Source organism: Lepisosteus platostomus, chromosome 26 (genome assembly GCF_059453375.1).
Source record: "Lepisosteus platostomus isolate fLepPlt1 chromosome 26, fLepPlt1.hap1, whole genome shotgun sequence".
Taxonomy (NCBI): Eukaryota; Metazoa; Chordata; class Actinopteri; order Semionotiformes; family Lepisosteidae; genus Lepisosteus; species Lepisosteus platostomus.
In genome coordinates, this window is record NC_142636.1 from 13,587,069 (window position 1) to 13,602,875 (window position 15,807).

The 15,807-nt window shown below is 53.2% G+C and overlaps 2 protein-coding genes across 7 annotated transcripts in view; both read left to right on the forward strand.

Moving 5' to 3' along the window:
* The window catches only part of kcnj21 (potassium inwardly rectifying channel subfamily J member 21), a 44,092-nt gene extending 37,313 nt beyond the window's left edge, over nt 1–6,779 (forward strand). For all 6 annotated transcript variants that reach the window (XM_088621519.1, XM_088621515.1, XM_088621513.1 and 3 more), the window contains one exon: nt 4,213–6,779. In XM_088621519.1, the coding sequence (XP_088477645.1) occupies nt 4,213–4,616 (404 nt within the window). In that variant the 3' untranslated portion in view covers nt 4,617–6,779. The remainder of the gene's footprint in view (nt 1–4,212) is intronic.
* A 902-nt stretch (nt 6,780–7,681) lies between these two features.
* On the forward strand, nt 7,682–14,655 carry fbl (fibrillarin rRNA 2'-O-methyltransferase). Its single transcript, XM_088621520.1, has 9 exons — nt 7,682–7,843; nt 9,954–10,109; nt 10,793–10,942; nt 11,333–11,427; nt 12,054–12,224; nt 12,822–12,954; nt 13,070–13,182; nt 13,691–13,836; nt 13,922–14,655. Exons 1-9 carry the CDS (start codon nt 7,834–7,836, stop codon nt 13,944–13,946), a joined length of 999 nt encoding a protein of 332 aa, XP_088477646.1. The 5' UTR covers nt 7,682–7,833; the 3' UTR covers nt 13,947–14,655.
* Nucleotides 14,656–15,807: the final 1,152 nt, after the last annotated feature.

Below are 15,807 nucleotides of genomic sequence, written 5' to 3' on the forward strand. Positions count from 1 at the left end.
GAAAACGTAAATGAAGCTCTGTGTGAATTATGAGGTAATTTCTAGCTGCCTATGAGCACACAGCAGGCAGATAGAGATGGCCTCAGCTCGCAGTCTGCTGGGGATTTGAACATTGGAAAAACGGTCATTGATCCTCAATCCCAGATATCGAAATAGGATTTGTTTTGTCTCTTTATGAAGATGATTACTTCTCTTTCCTCTCTGAGAAAACAGATTGGGGAAGGGGGGATAACTGGGTTTAAGGAAAGCAACAAGAAGATCTGAAGATATAAAAAAAGTACAGATGTAGTTTTGACATCCCTTCTGATCTCCAGAAGGGAAGCTTATCACAGATTGCAATGGTATCAAAACTGACAGTCAGACGGAATAGCTGTCACCAGCTTTCTGTGTGATCTAAGCTTAGTTCGCATTTACAGAGCTTTTATGCTCAGCTGTTTGTATCACGATGAAGAGAGAAACATAATCTAGATGCTACATATTCTAGATTTCACTCGAAAAGCAAGTGAAGCCCTTGTGTGGGGGTTGTGAAAGGTATAATACTTCATTATGCATTTCTGCCATGCAATTTACTTTCCATCGCTTTGCAGTTTTTGCAAGAAGTAAAATTAAATGCTGTGCTAAATGTGTGTCCGGATGAGCGGCAATTTATTCTGCTGGGCGAAGATGATTTTTCTGGTCTTTAAGAAGGTTTGTTCCGTTTCCTCTTCACCCTCAGTTAAATACAGGAACAGTATTCCTTGGCTGACATATACGGGGGTGTTTATGTATCTGTCCTCTTTTGGTCCTGAACTCTGAGACTTCAACAGGGGGTGGCAGTGTCCTGCTGATCACAGAGTGGGCAGGCAGAGCTAAGGAGCGGAAGCTAATTAAAAAAAGAGTCTGTGTGCGGTTGATCAGGACGGGGCCTTCTTCCTCTGTCGAGTAAAAATCCACTGGAGACCCTTGTGCTGAGCAGAAGAGGAGTTTATTGTATAGAAAGCAGGTAGTTATAATTGGCCTTCTACACAAACTAATTCTTTGGGATTCTCAAAACAGGCATTCTTTGTGTCCGCAGGCCCCTAGTCTTATCAGCAGCAGATAGCGAAATGTCGATGCTGGCGTTGTGCTGCCAGCAAAAGAGAAAGACTTTTTTACCCCTCACCTTGATCTCCCTCTCTGCCCCCCTGACCCTGGCCCGGTTCGGCCCGGTTCAGCACTCCTCACAATCTCGCACGTGACCTCCAGCTGTGTGGTCATCGATGGGCTTCCAGGCAAACACTGCGTCGTTCGGTAGTGGCGATTGAACAGTTCGCTTCAGCAGGGCTTGGAGGCCTTGATTAAAGGAACACAGAGGATACGATGAGAAAAAACACACCTGACCTCGATAGGAAAACTGGTCATTCTTAAAGTAAAAATACCCCCACGAAACTGCCCTGCACCCACTGCTGTCACGCTATGACACGCTGACACATGATTCTCAGTGTGAGGAGCCCCACAGCACAGCAGCTCACGCTGACTGACAGGACGTGGCTGGGGAGAACGCAATTCAACGCTACTCCAGCTTGAAAAGCGTTCAGGGACTCATCCCCGTCTGCGGCTGACAGGCTTTCCCGTCCAAATCCCCGTTGCATCCCGCGATGAGCTGACAGGAAGTCAGCAGCCAGAAGACGGGTCTGAGGAGAGCCACGCGGGACCCGTGCGGAGATCGTGACCGCTTACCAGAACAGCGCGGCGGCTGCTGTCGTCTCTGAAGCACCGGGGTCTTTCCAGAACTAGGCTGCGTGAGATCCTGAGGTCGGCTCGCTCCTCGCCTGCGAGCAGGCTGAACTGGGTGGAATAATCTCCTCTCGCCCGTGACCGCTCTCTTGAAAACATGACGTCGGACCGCAGTAGTAGACGATACAGTAGGTTGCACACGGGCCACGCAGAGCAGCTCAGAAGTCCGTAAATATTAAAAACAGCAGGAGAAAGAGTACAGTACGTGTAGTTACTACAGTACTACACGTGCTGAATTGTAGTACAGTACGTGTAGTTACTACAGTACTATCCGTACTGAATTGTAGTACAGTGCGTGTAGTTACCATACAGTCTGCATGGGGTGTTTCAGAGGACCAAGGTTCAGATTCCAGTGTTACGCCTTTGCATTAGCTGAGAAACTCTCCAATTCTTTCAAAAACTCGGGCCGAATTCTTTTTAAAAAAATCCCAGTTCCTAATCATATTCAACCACGCCTTGTTTTCTAACCTTCGGGTCTCATTAAGTCTCAGGGATGTTCGCAAACAGAAATACTTAGTGAATGACAAGTCCCGACGATCCCCTGTTAAGATGGGGACAAACATCACGAGCAGGGAGAAATCCCCCGGACTGTGGGCCCGGAAGGCACAATGTGCTCTGTAAATATCTGCTCTAGGGGCTCTGAGCTGGGCTTATGAAGCGGGATGCTCTAACAAGGGAAGATAAATAATTAAATTGCCAGCAGGCATGAGTGCTATCCAACCCCTAATCCCTGTGCGGCATGTTTCTAATACCAGAGAACTGGTAGTATTGATCTGATGCGTTAGCCAGACAACTCCAGGGACATGAGTGGATAATAGATCTGGCTGATCGGACAGATCGGACACCTGATCGGCAGCCCATCGGTTCGGCTGCTCATCTTAAAGGGGCATCTTAACAATCAGTCATGGAAAGGTACCACATGAAGCCTCCTGTTCGGTGGATTCTTGGAGTGCTCCTTCTCGGCTGATGTTGTTTTTGGGCTCCAAGGCCGACTCAAACCATCTCTGACTCGTGCCGCCTGTCGATTGAACCTCTTGCTCCTTTGCTCTATGGAGTGGTGGTCTCGGAAATTTCAGGGTGCAGGGGGCAACTGGCAGTGGGCTGGAGCGGCTGACATCATCCTGAGCAGTCAGTGTCTCCAGGCAGAAACCGCTCGAAGTGAGAGGTGGGGGACACATATTACAGTCGCACAGCACTCTGAAGCCCGCAGGTGTCACTGGCTTCCTTCCTCCCTTCCTTCCACTTGACCCTTGAATAATCCTTTCAAAGTGGCCCAAGCAGAGACACAGAAATTAAACGACCCAACGTAACACTGGATTTACATTACTGCTAAGAAACTGAAATTTTGGTCCATTTAAATATGCTAATTCCATATAGTGTTCAACGGTCTTACTTTTCTCTTTGCTTTGGTTAATATCTCGTGGAAATGATTTGCAGAAACACGGAGGCGAAAAGAAACACTCCTCGTGTGATCCATGAATAGAAATCAGGTTCACAACAAACAGCCAAATGCCCTTTCCTGTCAGCGCAGGGGGGGAGACCTCACTGCACGAGGGAGCTGTTCGGAGGTGTTCTGCGCTCTGACAGCAGGTCTGCCTCGAGGGTCAGATCATCTTCACAGCGCTTAAAGCTCCTGAGAAATTGCATTCCTGTTAATTTGGAATCAAAGTAATTGCATGCCAACGCCTGTCATCTCCAGTACTCCCATCACCCATACAGGCAGAGCAGCTACAAGCTGTGTTCTCAGCGTTAATCAAGGATTACGAGACACACATTCACAGCCACTGTGCTAAAACCACATTTCTGTCATGGCCTGCTCGCTGCTGTATGTATGGAGGCCTCTGTATGGTTTGTGAAAGGAGAACTGGAACCCTGTGTCTTTGATTAATTCAATAGAACACATTAACTAAGCCGTGAAACACGGACTGTTTAAGCAAAACGTTTCCATTCTCCTTAATTGAAAGTTAGCTGATTGAAAAGATTATCAAAACTCGACCACCCAACATAAAACTAGATCTCAACCCCTTTCTGCTAAGAACTGTCATGTAGGTCCATTTAAATATGCTAATTCCATATAACACTCAACGGTATTACATGGAGTCTGGTAGCACTTAAGAATACAATCAGGTTAGAAGCAAGAGGCAGGCCACTGGACTCGGCATGTTAATTTGGCTGCCGGTCGCTAATCTGATACTTCCCGGTACCTCGGTTTTGAAGAGACATCAGTGGTTTGTCAGAGTAAATGATTAAACTGAGCGCTTTGTCCTCAGAATGTCTCGACGCTCAGGAAACATCTCAAACCAAGCCGATGTCACATGCCCTCCTCTTGCTGCTCGGACGGATTGAACAGTGGTCTGGTGCATTTGCAGCAGGGTAGAACTATTGGGTGCTGACCCTTGACCTTTGCCCCCTGCCCCCACCTCTGACCTTTGACCTCTCGCTCGTTTTTGCCGGCAGGGATGACGTGCCAGGCGCGCAGCTCCTACCTGGACTCGGAGGTCATGTGGGGTCAGCGCTTCATGCCGGTGCTGACCCTTGAGGAGGGCTTCTACGAGGTGGACTATGACACCTTCCACAACACCTACGACACCCCCACCCCCTCCTGCTCGGCCAAGGAGCTGGCGGAGCTGGCCAAGAAGGGGGAGGCCATCCCCCTGCCCCCGGCCGACCCCCCCAAGCTGGCCACTGGGCCGGGCAGGGACACGGAGCTGCCGGAGGGACCGGGGACGAGGGCCGGGGAAGAGGAAGAGGGAGGCGGAGGAGAGGAGGAGGAGGTGTTCAGGAGGGACTCGGAGGAGGGGAGAGGGGAGGCGCAAAATGTCACCAACGGGGATGTCAACAAAATGGAGAATGGAGAGTAACCCCCCCCCCCCCGCCCCCTCCCCCAGCAAAAAATAAAATAAGCCCCCAGATGCCCCTTTCCGTAAAGCAGAACCACACTGCAGGTACTATAGCAGCTGCAGAACTTGCTTCTGAGACAACTGTGTCCTTCTTTTATTTCTCCTTTGCCTTAAGGTTTGAGCGTGACACACGTTCACCCTTTCGCAAAATCCATTCCTGTCCGTGTCCGCGCCCAGCTCCCAGAAGTCCATCGGATGGCATGTCCTCCTCTGCAAAGGAGATCTGTATCAAAATCTCAAAAAAAGCTCAATAGATTTGGCGTCTACATCTTTGTGCAATTTTTTTTCATGTTCTCAGTGCTTTTTTGTTCGCGGGTCATTTATCAAGTCAAAAGCATGCGTATCTCAGGCCTTCAGCCAAAGGGTTTGCAGCCAGAGCCAGGTGACATCACTTTGTGTCTGGTCTCCTGCCCCACTGACTCCAGCAGATGGCTGGCGTTTCTGTTACAGATGCCCTTTCGCCTGCAGGCTCCCGCAGGACGCCGAGCTCTGGGCGGACCACGGTCAGTAATATCTCAGCCAATCGCGTGCCTCCACTTGGGGAATCTTGATCCTGATTGGTCAGCACTTCAGCCAATCCTATCACCAGTACTTGTCAGACTCCTGTGGGTTCTCAGTGACATCAGCAAGCAAAGTGCTCCAATCAGTACTGGCTCTCCCGTAAGGCACTATGGAGCTTGTGATGTGTCCAAAGACAATAGAAAAATATTTGGCAATTCCAAATTGAATACTTGAATCACAAAGGAACAGCCGGTTCACTTCTGATAGCAGCTTTTTTAGCAGGAATAAACATATGTTGAAAGCACATCTGTTCAATCCTTATGCATATAACTGGTCCAATTAAGTCACAAGAGAGCTCAGATGGACCGCTAACCAGAAGACCTGCTGGGAAACATCTGTCAAGGGATTCAGCTGAACGGTGAGTGGAAACAGAATTTGGAAGCCAACACAGACGTGTGTGCTTTATCATAAAGGAGAGAGCCTCCTGAAAATTGCTGTCTTTCACTGTGCCTCCACCAGAGACTTCAGAAAAGAGATTAAGTCCTCCCACATCTGCAAAGTGTCAATGAATGAAAAACTAGGCTGGCTGCTTATAGTTATGGTTAATGATTCAGTCACAAGACTATGTGATGAAGGGATTGTGACAGAAACAAGTGCATCAACTATTCCATGCTGGATCGCTAGATATTTTTTTTCTTTCTGACACAATCTCTATACAATAGCATCTTACCCCAGCTAAAAGTGCCACCTTGTTTATTGGTCCTTTGTTCCTGTTAAGCTCTGCCAATACAACTCCATGGTACTAAGTGCCACTGACCACTTACGCAGCACCACAGATCATCGCCCCTTTTCTCAGAAGACGCTATCAACACATCTACTGGGTGAGCTGATACAGCAGCTGTAATATATAAGGTTTTAAGGGGGCTGTGTGCCCCTGATGCACTGACGCAGTAACCGATCCCTCTAGCGCCTCAGTGTTTTGGATGAAAGCTGAAAGCGACGAGCCCGCCTTGGTCAGCCCCTTGTCCTCTGCCGGTCACTCCGGCTGAAATCATCGTTAACCGGTTGACTTTCAGGGTGCACTCCTGGCTCTGCAATCGGCCATGCCGCGCCCTGAGCAGGAAAGGTGCTGTGCGGGGACTGAGCGCGGAAGAGCCTGTTCCTGGAATCCGCCCTCTGGTGACCAATGATCCGGCCTTCGTCTGCGATCGTCTGAACCCCGGAGACGGGCCTGGACTGCAGGATCGAGCGGGCCTGTTTTAGGAGGCCTTGAGAAGGATGGTTTCATGTTAAGCAGACGGTGCAGCTTCGTGTTTGTACTGGACAGGGCTAAATATCTGTCACCTCTTTAGCAGAATCTACTCTTCGTGCCACTAAACCTACAGTAATCTCAATCCATGATGGGGCTTCAGCAAACAAAACTTATTACTGCTGTGCCATATTACATTGTCATAAAGCAGTGTCTTTTCTAACAGATTCATGGAGCATATTATTATTATTATTATTATTATTATTATTATTATTATTATTATTATTGTAGTGCTGTGTTTTAAGTGTTATCCAACAAAGCTCAAGCACAATTCTATTAATCAGGTCTGTAAATAAAAGTATTATTGCTGAAAATGGGTTCCTCCGTGCTGCGATCACCTTGTTCTGGCTGCCTTGATGAAGCTCGGTGTCCCTCACTGTCCTTGTTCGTATCACTGCTTTAATGTGTTTAATGTTCTTCGAGAGAACTTTGAAATATCAGTCTAGTCGAACTGTAAAAATAAACAGTTCTGAGCCACCCTCCCCCCCCCCCCCCCCCCGTCCACTAGAGGGCGACCCAACTGCATTTCAAAACACCTAAAACATCATAGGAGAATACTTTTATAATCACATCGCCATCATAAAGAAACTGATAACGATACACAAGAAGTAACCATTTCGAAACTGTAAAAAAGGAGTATAGCATTTAACAATTCATAAACCTATCCCACTGAACAAGACCCTGTTCAGTTAACACTTAGGACTCACTGAGCTTGCGCAGATCTTTGAGGCGGCACAGTAATTTAACAGCACAAAGTCTCATTTGAAATCCATGGTGGAGCTTTTTAAAAAGGTAAAGCGTACTAGGCTTACGTGTAAGCTTCAACTAGAGTAAGACTGAATAAGTTCCGGCCACAATAAGATGTTTTAAGTCCACGGAACAAAAAAAGTTGAAGATGGTTTCAATGGGTTTCAAGTACAGGTTTCGAAGACAAAAAAATCAGAAAAATAACAAGTAATAGGTTTATTCCATGCTGAAAAAAAGAAGAAAGAGAACACAACGTTTCGGCCGTGGAGCCTTCTTCAGGTGTCGTATTTCCAGTTGTATTTCCAAATATACCAAAATACCAAAAGCTGTATTTCCAGTTCCCGAAACACAGCTTTGTGGGGGACCCGAGGTGGAGAGCGGCCTGCAGTGTGTGTCCTCCGAGGTAGGGGGCGCTGTGGGCGACGCCGGCGAGAGGAAGCGCTCGGACGCGCGGGCTTGGAACTTCCGCCGCCGGCCCATGTGGTGCGGACGCAGCACGTGTGAGCAGGAGAGAGAGAGACAGCGAGCGCCCGAGTGCGGAGGACGGACAGCGGAGCGGCGACACAACTCATCCGATTTCTGCGCCCAGGTCGTTGCAGCGATACATCCCGAGACGCGAACATGAAGCCAGGTAAGCAGATCCGCGATCCCCTGTCGCGTTAAAAGGGGGAAAAAAAAAACGACCCGGGAGGTAAAAACACGGAGCTCCGCCGCTTCTGTCCTCCGAGTCTCACCGGGGCCGGAGACAAATCACCCTCCGAAAACAAAACGTGATAATAAAAGGCAAAAATGCCTTTAAGCGCCGTAAAGACCACCCGCTCCGAGTTTGGTGTCTGCCTTGTTCGGAGGCTCCTATTTTCTTAAGTCGCATTTCGAAGTTAAACCCAGCTGGTTCGTGCAGAAGAGGAGAGTTTCTCGGTGGCGGACGGGGGGTCGTGGCCTGCGCACGCCGGAGGTTTAGGATCTGTTTTAGGCTCATTTTAGTAACTTCCAGACGATTACTTGACGCGGCGTGCACGATTTAGACGGAATTTCAACAGTTCCCCGCTGTTCCTGTTGCCGTGAGCAGCTGGGACGCTAGTTAATGTATTTGTATTGGGCGCAGCGTGCTGGACTAGTTCGTCGTTCAGTTTGGATCCAGCGTTAACTGATGTTTTGGCTTGGATTGCTGTCGGCCCTGTAGCTCTCTCCTGCTCGTGATTTGAGTTCTGGCGTGAATTTCGGAAGGAAGCGGGTGTCTTTTGGCGTTAAGCGAAGCCAAATGCCAAAAAAAAAACAACAACAACACAACGATTGCGATGGCCGTTTTCGTGCGAGGGGATCGTTTTCAGTGCCGCGGCCATGTGCTTGGTGTGGGGAGACGTGGGGTCCTTATGAGAGCGCACAGACCGATTCCTTGCATGCTCGAACTTTTAGAAAAACGTCCGATTTAAACGTGCGCTTCCTAGCGATGTTCCAAAGTCTGTAAAACGAAAAGCGTCTTCTAGCGCTAATTGTGATCGATTACGGATCGGAGAGGATCTCCCGGGCTCGGGTCAGTGTCTCGCAGTTGAAAAGTAAGTAAGGGAAGTAAGAGGAGCCCCTTTAGTCCGTCAGCTTAACAGCTAATTGAACCCAGGACCTTCTTCAGCTGCTTTTAATCGGCTTCAGCGACGTGGCTCGGCGGCTTGTTCCACACCCCTACCTCCCTCCGTGTAAAGAAAAGCGTCCGGTTCTCGCTTTTTAAATGCCCTTTCATGTCGGGTTCGTTGGCCGCGCGTGGTTCATGTTTCGCAGCTGCCGACGGTGATGTTGACACTGGCGTGTCTGTCGGGGGCGAGGCGCACGTGTGCCGGTTTAGTCGGGGTGTTTTACCGCTTCGGTCGGGGTGCCGCACCCGCACAGGACAGCAGCTGCACTGTCTCTACCTGGGACTCGGACCCGCAGCCTGTGCGAGTCAGCCGATGAGTCCGGGGGCCTGGCCGCTGCCCGTTTTAAACTATTGGAACTCGCGCTTTGCAGACCGTTACAGTGTCCAGTCAAGGAGCGTGTCGGCGGTCTGGTCCTGTGTCTAGAAGACAAGTTAGTGAGACAGGAGAAGCCGCCGTCCTGCAGTGTGGTTTGTGGGGGGGGAGGACTTGTGCAGCTGCACACTTTGGTGTTGCAGTGCTTCCCTACATCGTTCCCAGGGTGTCCAGCCCTGGTCCCGGGCAGCTGGAGTGTCTGAGGGTGTTCTTCCCCACTGAGCTCTTGAGGAGCTGAGCCGGCTGAGTGCTGATTTAACTGGGCCAATTGCACAGCCTCTCCTGGCTCTCCAGTCGATACTGCCTTTAAGAGACCTGGAGGGCCAGTCAGTGTGTCTGCAGGCCCTCCAGGACTGGACTGGACAGCCCTGCGGACGCACTGACCGGCTCCTCCAGGAGCAGGACTGGACAGCCCTGCAGACACACTGACCGGCTCTCCAGGAGCAGGACTGGACAGCCCTGCAGACACACTGACCGGCTCTCCAGGAGCAGGACTGGACAGCCCTGCAGACACACTGACCGGCTCTCCAGGAGCAGGACTGGACAGCCCTGCAGACACACTGACCGGCTCTCCAGGAGCAGGACTGGACAGCCCTGCGGACGCACTGACCGGCCCTGCACACGCACTGACTGGACAGCCCTGCGGACGCACTTGGACAGGCCCTGCGCTGTGTGGTTCTCTCTGGCGGCTCTACGATGGGGCGAGTAACCCCCTCTCCTGTGGTTCTCTCCCGGCAGGCTTCAGTCCGAGAGGCGGGAGGGGAGGATTCGGAGACCGAGGAGGAGGAGGAGGATTCGGAGACCGAGGAGGAGGAGGATTCGGAGGCCGCGGACGAGGCGGGTTCGGGGACCGAGGCGGTGGCAGGGGGCGTGGCGGCTTCAGAGGCGGCCGAGGTAAGTGTCTCTGCCCCGGGGGGGGTGGGCACACCGCTTGAGTGTCCAGTTAACGGGGGGCTCGTCCCCTCCAGGATCACAAGGACGGGGACTCTGCAGAGGTCAGGGCGATGAAGAGGCCACTGGGGGGGTGAGATAGTTGGTGCTGCAGTAACATCCCTCCCTGACGCGCCCCAGCGGCTGCCCCGGGACGTTTTGAAAGAGCCCTGCTACACGGGCCTCTGATGGGAATAGTGTGGTTTAGGCAGGACGTTTCTCTGGGACCCCCAGAAAGGCCTTTCGGTTGGTTGTCAGTTTGTAGTTTCCGTGTCCCAGCATCCTTGGCAACAGTGGTTCTCGGACCGAGCGTCTCCTGGTCTGTTGTTCCCACCGAGCCCTTCGTTAAGCTGATTGATTCCGAGAGCGGCCCAGACCGAGCCGGAGGGCGGTCGAGCTCTGCCTGGTCAACCAGGGGCCGGCGTTGGTGAAGGACACACCGGGCAGGAAGGTCGTGGGGGGCAGGAGAAGAGGTTCGAGCAGGGAAGCGGGAAAGGAAAAAAATTCACGGGGCTGTCGGGTGGGAGGAGGAGCCGGACGCCGGGCTCCGGGAATTGGGGCGTGCCGGGCTCCTCCGGGGCGGCTGCGGTGTTCTGGGGGTTCGGCCCCAGCGCCGCCGGAGGTCTCACTGGGTTTTCTCTCGGCAGGTGGGGGGTTCAGGTCTCCCGGCGGCGAGGGGGGATTCCGGGGGGGCCGCGGGGGCACCCCTCGGGGCCGAGGAGGAAGAGGGGGCCGCGGCGGCGGCGGCGGCTTCCGGGGCGGCAAGAAGGTGACGGTGGAGCCCCACAGACACGAAGGTAGGGTCTCCCCGAACCGGTGGCGCCGCTCACTGCGAAATAACAGCAGCTGCATTTCAGGCTGGGCAGCATGGTGGACAGCAGTTAGCACTGCCAGTGAACAGACCAGCTCTAGTGATCTGAAGTACGTCTGCCAGCGATCGCAGTGTCTGTGAGGTATACAATTAAAATACAGTAAGTTCTGCGGCCTGCTGACTTCTCAACGAACCGCCCAGTGCTTTTTAGCAGCCCAGTCAGGTCGTGCACGGGTGAATACGTCATGTAGAAGATGGACTTGTATGTGCACGCAGCGCCGGGCCCTGGGTTCAGTCCTGGGGTGCCGTCTGCATGGAGTTTCCTCCCGCAGTCTGAAGGCGTATTGATGGGTTCGTTGGCTCCTGTGCCCCTCAGGCGTGTTCATCTGCCGCGGGAAGGAGGACGCCCTGGTGACGAAGAACATGGTGGTGGGGGAGTCCGTCTACGGGGAGAAGAGGATCAATGTGGAGGTGGGTCGCCCGGGCGCTGTCCACCCCGGCCCCGCCCCCGTCTGTGGTCGCCCGGGCGCTGTCCTCCCCGGCCCCGCCCCCGTCTGTGGTCGCCCGGGCGCTGTCCTCCCCGGCCCCGCCCCCGTCTGTGGTTGCCCGGGCGCTGTCCTCCCCGGCCCCGCCCCCGTCTGTGGTTGCCCGGGCGCTGTCCTCCCCGGCCCCGCCCCCGTCTGTGGTTGCCCGGGCGCTGTCCACCCTGGCCCCGCCCCCGTCTGTGGTTGCCCGGGTGCTGTCCACCCTGGCCCCGCCCCCGTCTGTGGTTGCCCGGGTGCTGTCCACCCTGGCCCCGCCCCCGTCTGTGGTTGCCCGGGCGCTGTCCACCCTGGCCCCGCCCCCGTCTGTGGTTGCCCGGGCGCTGTCCACCCTGGCCCCGCCCCCGTCTGTGGTCTCCCAGGTGCTGTCCACCCCCAGCCCCGCCCCCGTCTGTGGTCGCCCGGGCGCTGTCCAGAGTTGCGCCCTCGGGTGTTGTTGATGAAGACGGGTCTGCAGCAGGAGCCCGGGGTGGTGACTGGGCAGCCCTGCTCTGGGCCCTGGGCTGGTGGGACTGGCGGCTGGATCCTCACGGCCCGTTGGGGTTCTCTTCGCAGGAGGGCGAGACGAAGATCGAGTACAGGGCATGGAACCCCTTCCGCTCGAAGCTGGCGGCCGCCATCCTGGGAGGCGTGGACCAGATTCACATCCGACCCGGGGCCAAAGTCATGTACCTGGGCGCGGCCTCGGGCACCACCGTCTCCCACGTCTCGGACATCGTCGGGCCGGTCAGTGACGCCACATACTGGCTTATCTTGGCCACAGGAGTGCTTACAAATGAGAGTGGCCCAGTTAACCGTTTCAGCCTATCCAGCTAGGCAGAAGTCCGCAAGATGGCTGGGCAGCACGTTCCATGCTCCCACAAGCCTTTGTGTAAAGGAGTGGTATTTAACCCTCTTCGTTTGTCATCTGCAACCTTGACTGGTATGCTAACTGTATGAGGAACGAGACAATTGATGTGAACCAGGCAGAGCAGTGTTCCTCATTCTGTGGCACTCCACAGATGACCTTATCCCCAGTCCGAGCATTTACATCTTCCCCGTTCCTGAATAAAGCTTGACGCCTTCGCAGTATTCCTTTGTTCTCTTCCCTTTCTAATATGGTTTGTAACCTGTGCTTACAGCTCATCATACTGATTTTCTTTTAAGTGGGCGTTCTTTTGTTGCATGCCTATTCTGAGTAGTCTTCAGTTTTTTGGGGGAAAGGAAGTGTAAAGTCTTACACCTGGCAACAAAAGTGAAGGAGTGGGGCTGTTGTTTTAAGCCTCTCACCCACCGTCTCTGGGGCACCCCCTTGAATAAATACCCCCACTCCCCTTTGCACAGGAGGGGCTGGTCTACGCTGTGGAGTTCTCTCACCGCTCCGGAAGAGACCTGCTCAGCGTGGCCAAGAAGAGGACCAACATCATCCCCATCATCGAGGACGCCCGCCACCCACACAAGTACAGGATGCTCGTGGGTAAGAGACACTCGGGGTGACGGTCTTCATCTCTAGTCTCGCGTCGCACGGCGCGTAGCTTAGAGGTGGCCCCGGGCCCTTCCTGACCCCCCGCGGTCTCTCCCCCCGTGAGCAGGCATGGTGGACGTGATCTTCGCCGACGTGGCCCAGCCTGATCAGACGCGTATCGTGGCCCTGAACGCGCACAACTTCCTGAAGAACGGCGGCCACTTCGTCATCTCCATCAAGGTGCTTCATCGGCGTGGGCTTGTGGGAAGGGGCGGGAGGATAAACTCCGATAAAAAAACGGGTGATCCTAGGGGACGGGGATCCAAAGGCTAGGCAGGTGGGGTTGTGACGTGCACCTGCCAGCTGGATGCAGGACGAATCACTGGGAGGAGCAGTCCGCTCCATACAAATGCCGGGACTTCCAGGGAAGGCGTTATGGACCTGCTTCCTTCTTAATTGTATAGTTCGGTGTTCAAGAGAGGGGGGCGGGCTGTTACTCCGATAGAGCCACAGGTGGAGTGGGCAGCTGGCGGTGCTGCTGTTCTCTCTCAACGCCAGCACGCTCGACTGCGGGCGTGCCCTAGCTATCGTCGCTGCAGAAGGGTCACAGGTTCGAGTTGTGAGCCCCTTGGACTACATGCAAGAGGGCTGTGCCCTGGGGTGGGTCCTTCCTCTTTGTTTCTGCGGCGCGGGGACTGGTGGCAGGGCGCCGTCACATCCTCGGTGCGTTCTCCCTCCTCCCCCGCAGGCGAACTGCATCGACTCCACGGCGGCGCCGGAGGCCGTCTTCGCCTCGGAGGTGAAGAAGATGACCCAGGAGAACATGAAGCCGCAGGAGCAGCTGACGCTGGAGCCGTACGAGAGGGACCACGCCGTCGTCGTGGGCGTCTACAGGTGGGCTGCGCTCGCGGCCGCTTTGCGATCCGTTCAGAGCTGTATCGTTACTGACATCCGGTTCCGTCTCTCTTTGTTTTTTCAGACCACCCCCAAAGCAGAAGAAATAAGCTTGTGCTGGAGTGGGACTCTCAGCTGGCACGAGGCACTGGCACCTCCCCTTCCTCCTTCTCCACCACCGTAAAAACAGCTGCCGGCGTAGCCTCTCAGGCGGGGTTGGCAGCAGTGACAGCGCCTCTCACTGGCCACGGAGTGAACTGCGCTGTCTGCCCCTTCCCTGACCTCCCTGCTTGTTCAGTTGCTTCCTGTCTGTTCCGAAAGGGGAGAAGGCGCCCGAACTCGTGAACTGTTTTGATCCGGACTGGTGGCGGGGCGGAGGAACCCTGGATTTGGATTCTGGTTGTGAATGTTTCACCGGAAGACGTGCCTGGAAACGTTACCCCCCAGAATCTTTCTTCCACCCCACCCCCTTTCCCCCACCACACCTCTTTCTTTTTGTTTGCAGTTTTGTACGCAGATGAATGACATCTATGGAAAAGTGCGAAAGTGTCATTTTGGGTTTTTTTCTTGACGAGTAGTCGCATGCTGGGTGATGCTGTGGAGCGTCTGCTCAGGCGGTGGGCAACCTATGTCCTGTGTTGTGTATGTTTTGTGAATGGTGTGTTGTACCCGTCTCAGTGGTTTCAGGGGCAGGGAACTGGGACTGTGTGGGGGTTTTAAAAGTGCCTCCTGCTCTGCTACTGCTGTGACTTGGCTGGTTAAGACGTCATCACAAAGCTGTAACAATATTGCTTTTTTTATTAAAATGACTGAAATAAGCATTTTGATGTTGGTTATTGGGGGGGGGGTTCAATGTCTTTTATTACTTTATCCTGACTGTCTTTCAACAGGTTTCGAGTAGACTGACTCTTCCGAATTACCGGTTGTTCATCAGTGAAACTTTTAATTGTGCATCACTGCCACTAGCTAGTCTGCTCTTGGCCTGTCAAAGCCAAGAGTGCACAAAAGAAACCTGACAAACATGACAGTGTCTGTGCCAGTTGTGTTTCAAAGTCAAAGACCAATTCAAACTCCCTGTAGACGACCTTCAAAAATTGAACAGAAAGGCAGTAGTAGTGGGACATCAGCAGCAGTGGACAAATGTAGGAGAGGTGTGGAGACAGTTGGAGGTCATTGGTTTGTTCTGTGAATTAAAGTAGAAAAATCTACCTCTGCAAGTGATCTAGACAATGAAACATGTCAGTGCTGATCCATAGAACCTCCTAGGAGTCTGGGGCTGTGGATTCAGTCTTACCAGAAATGTAAAGAAATTGAATGCTATAATTTAAGAATTAATTGATCTGAGGAAAGGATGCATTTTAGGAATTGTACCTTGACCCTTTACACAACCTTCTCGATAAGCCAACACTGCATCTGTTATTAGGAGAACAGCCCTATTGAGGGCTACTATTAACCTGAAACACAGGAAAACAATAATTCAAGAAGATAACAGAGCTATACACAAAAGAACCAAAGATATTCATACGCTTTAGAGCAATAAAGGCAGTAGGACATAATACAGTTGGAAGAAAAGAACAACCAAAGGAGTTCTTCCCACTTTTATTCATCTGTTACCATTACCATTACGAGGGGAGTGGAGGCAGGAGAGTCACAAGGGCCAGGCTGGAGCCTTCATTCAGGCACCTGGGGAGGAAGGAGAACAATCCAGCTGCACTGCAGGACACCACCCCTACAGGAGCTCCTCCTGCCAGACCCTACCTCTCCACTGGCCAGAACCTCCATAGTCCTCTGCTCCCTCCACATCCTCACTGGTGCTCTCAGCATCTTCACTGGAGCCCTGAAGGTCTCCCTCCTCATCCTCAGTCCAGTCACCTTCCACACCCAGAGGACCCTCTACTGGTGCCACAGACACCCGACTGCTGGTCACCAGGCTCCTGGTACCTGTGGACAAGCAGCACCCAGCAGTGAGGG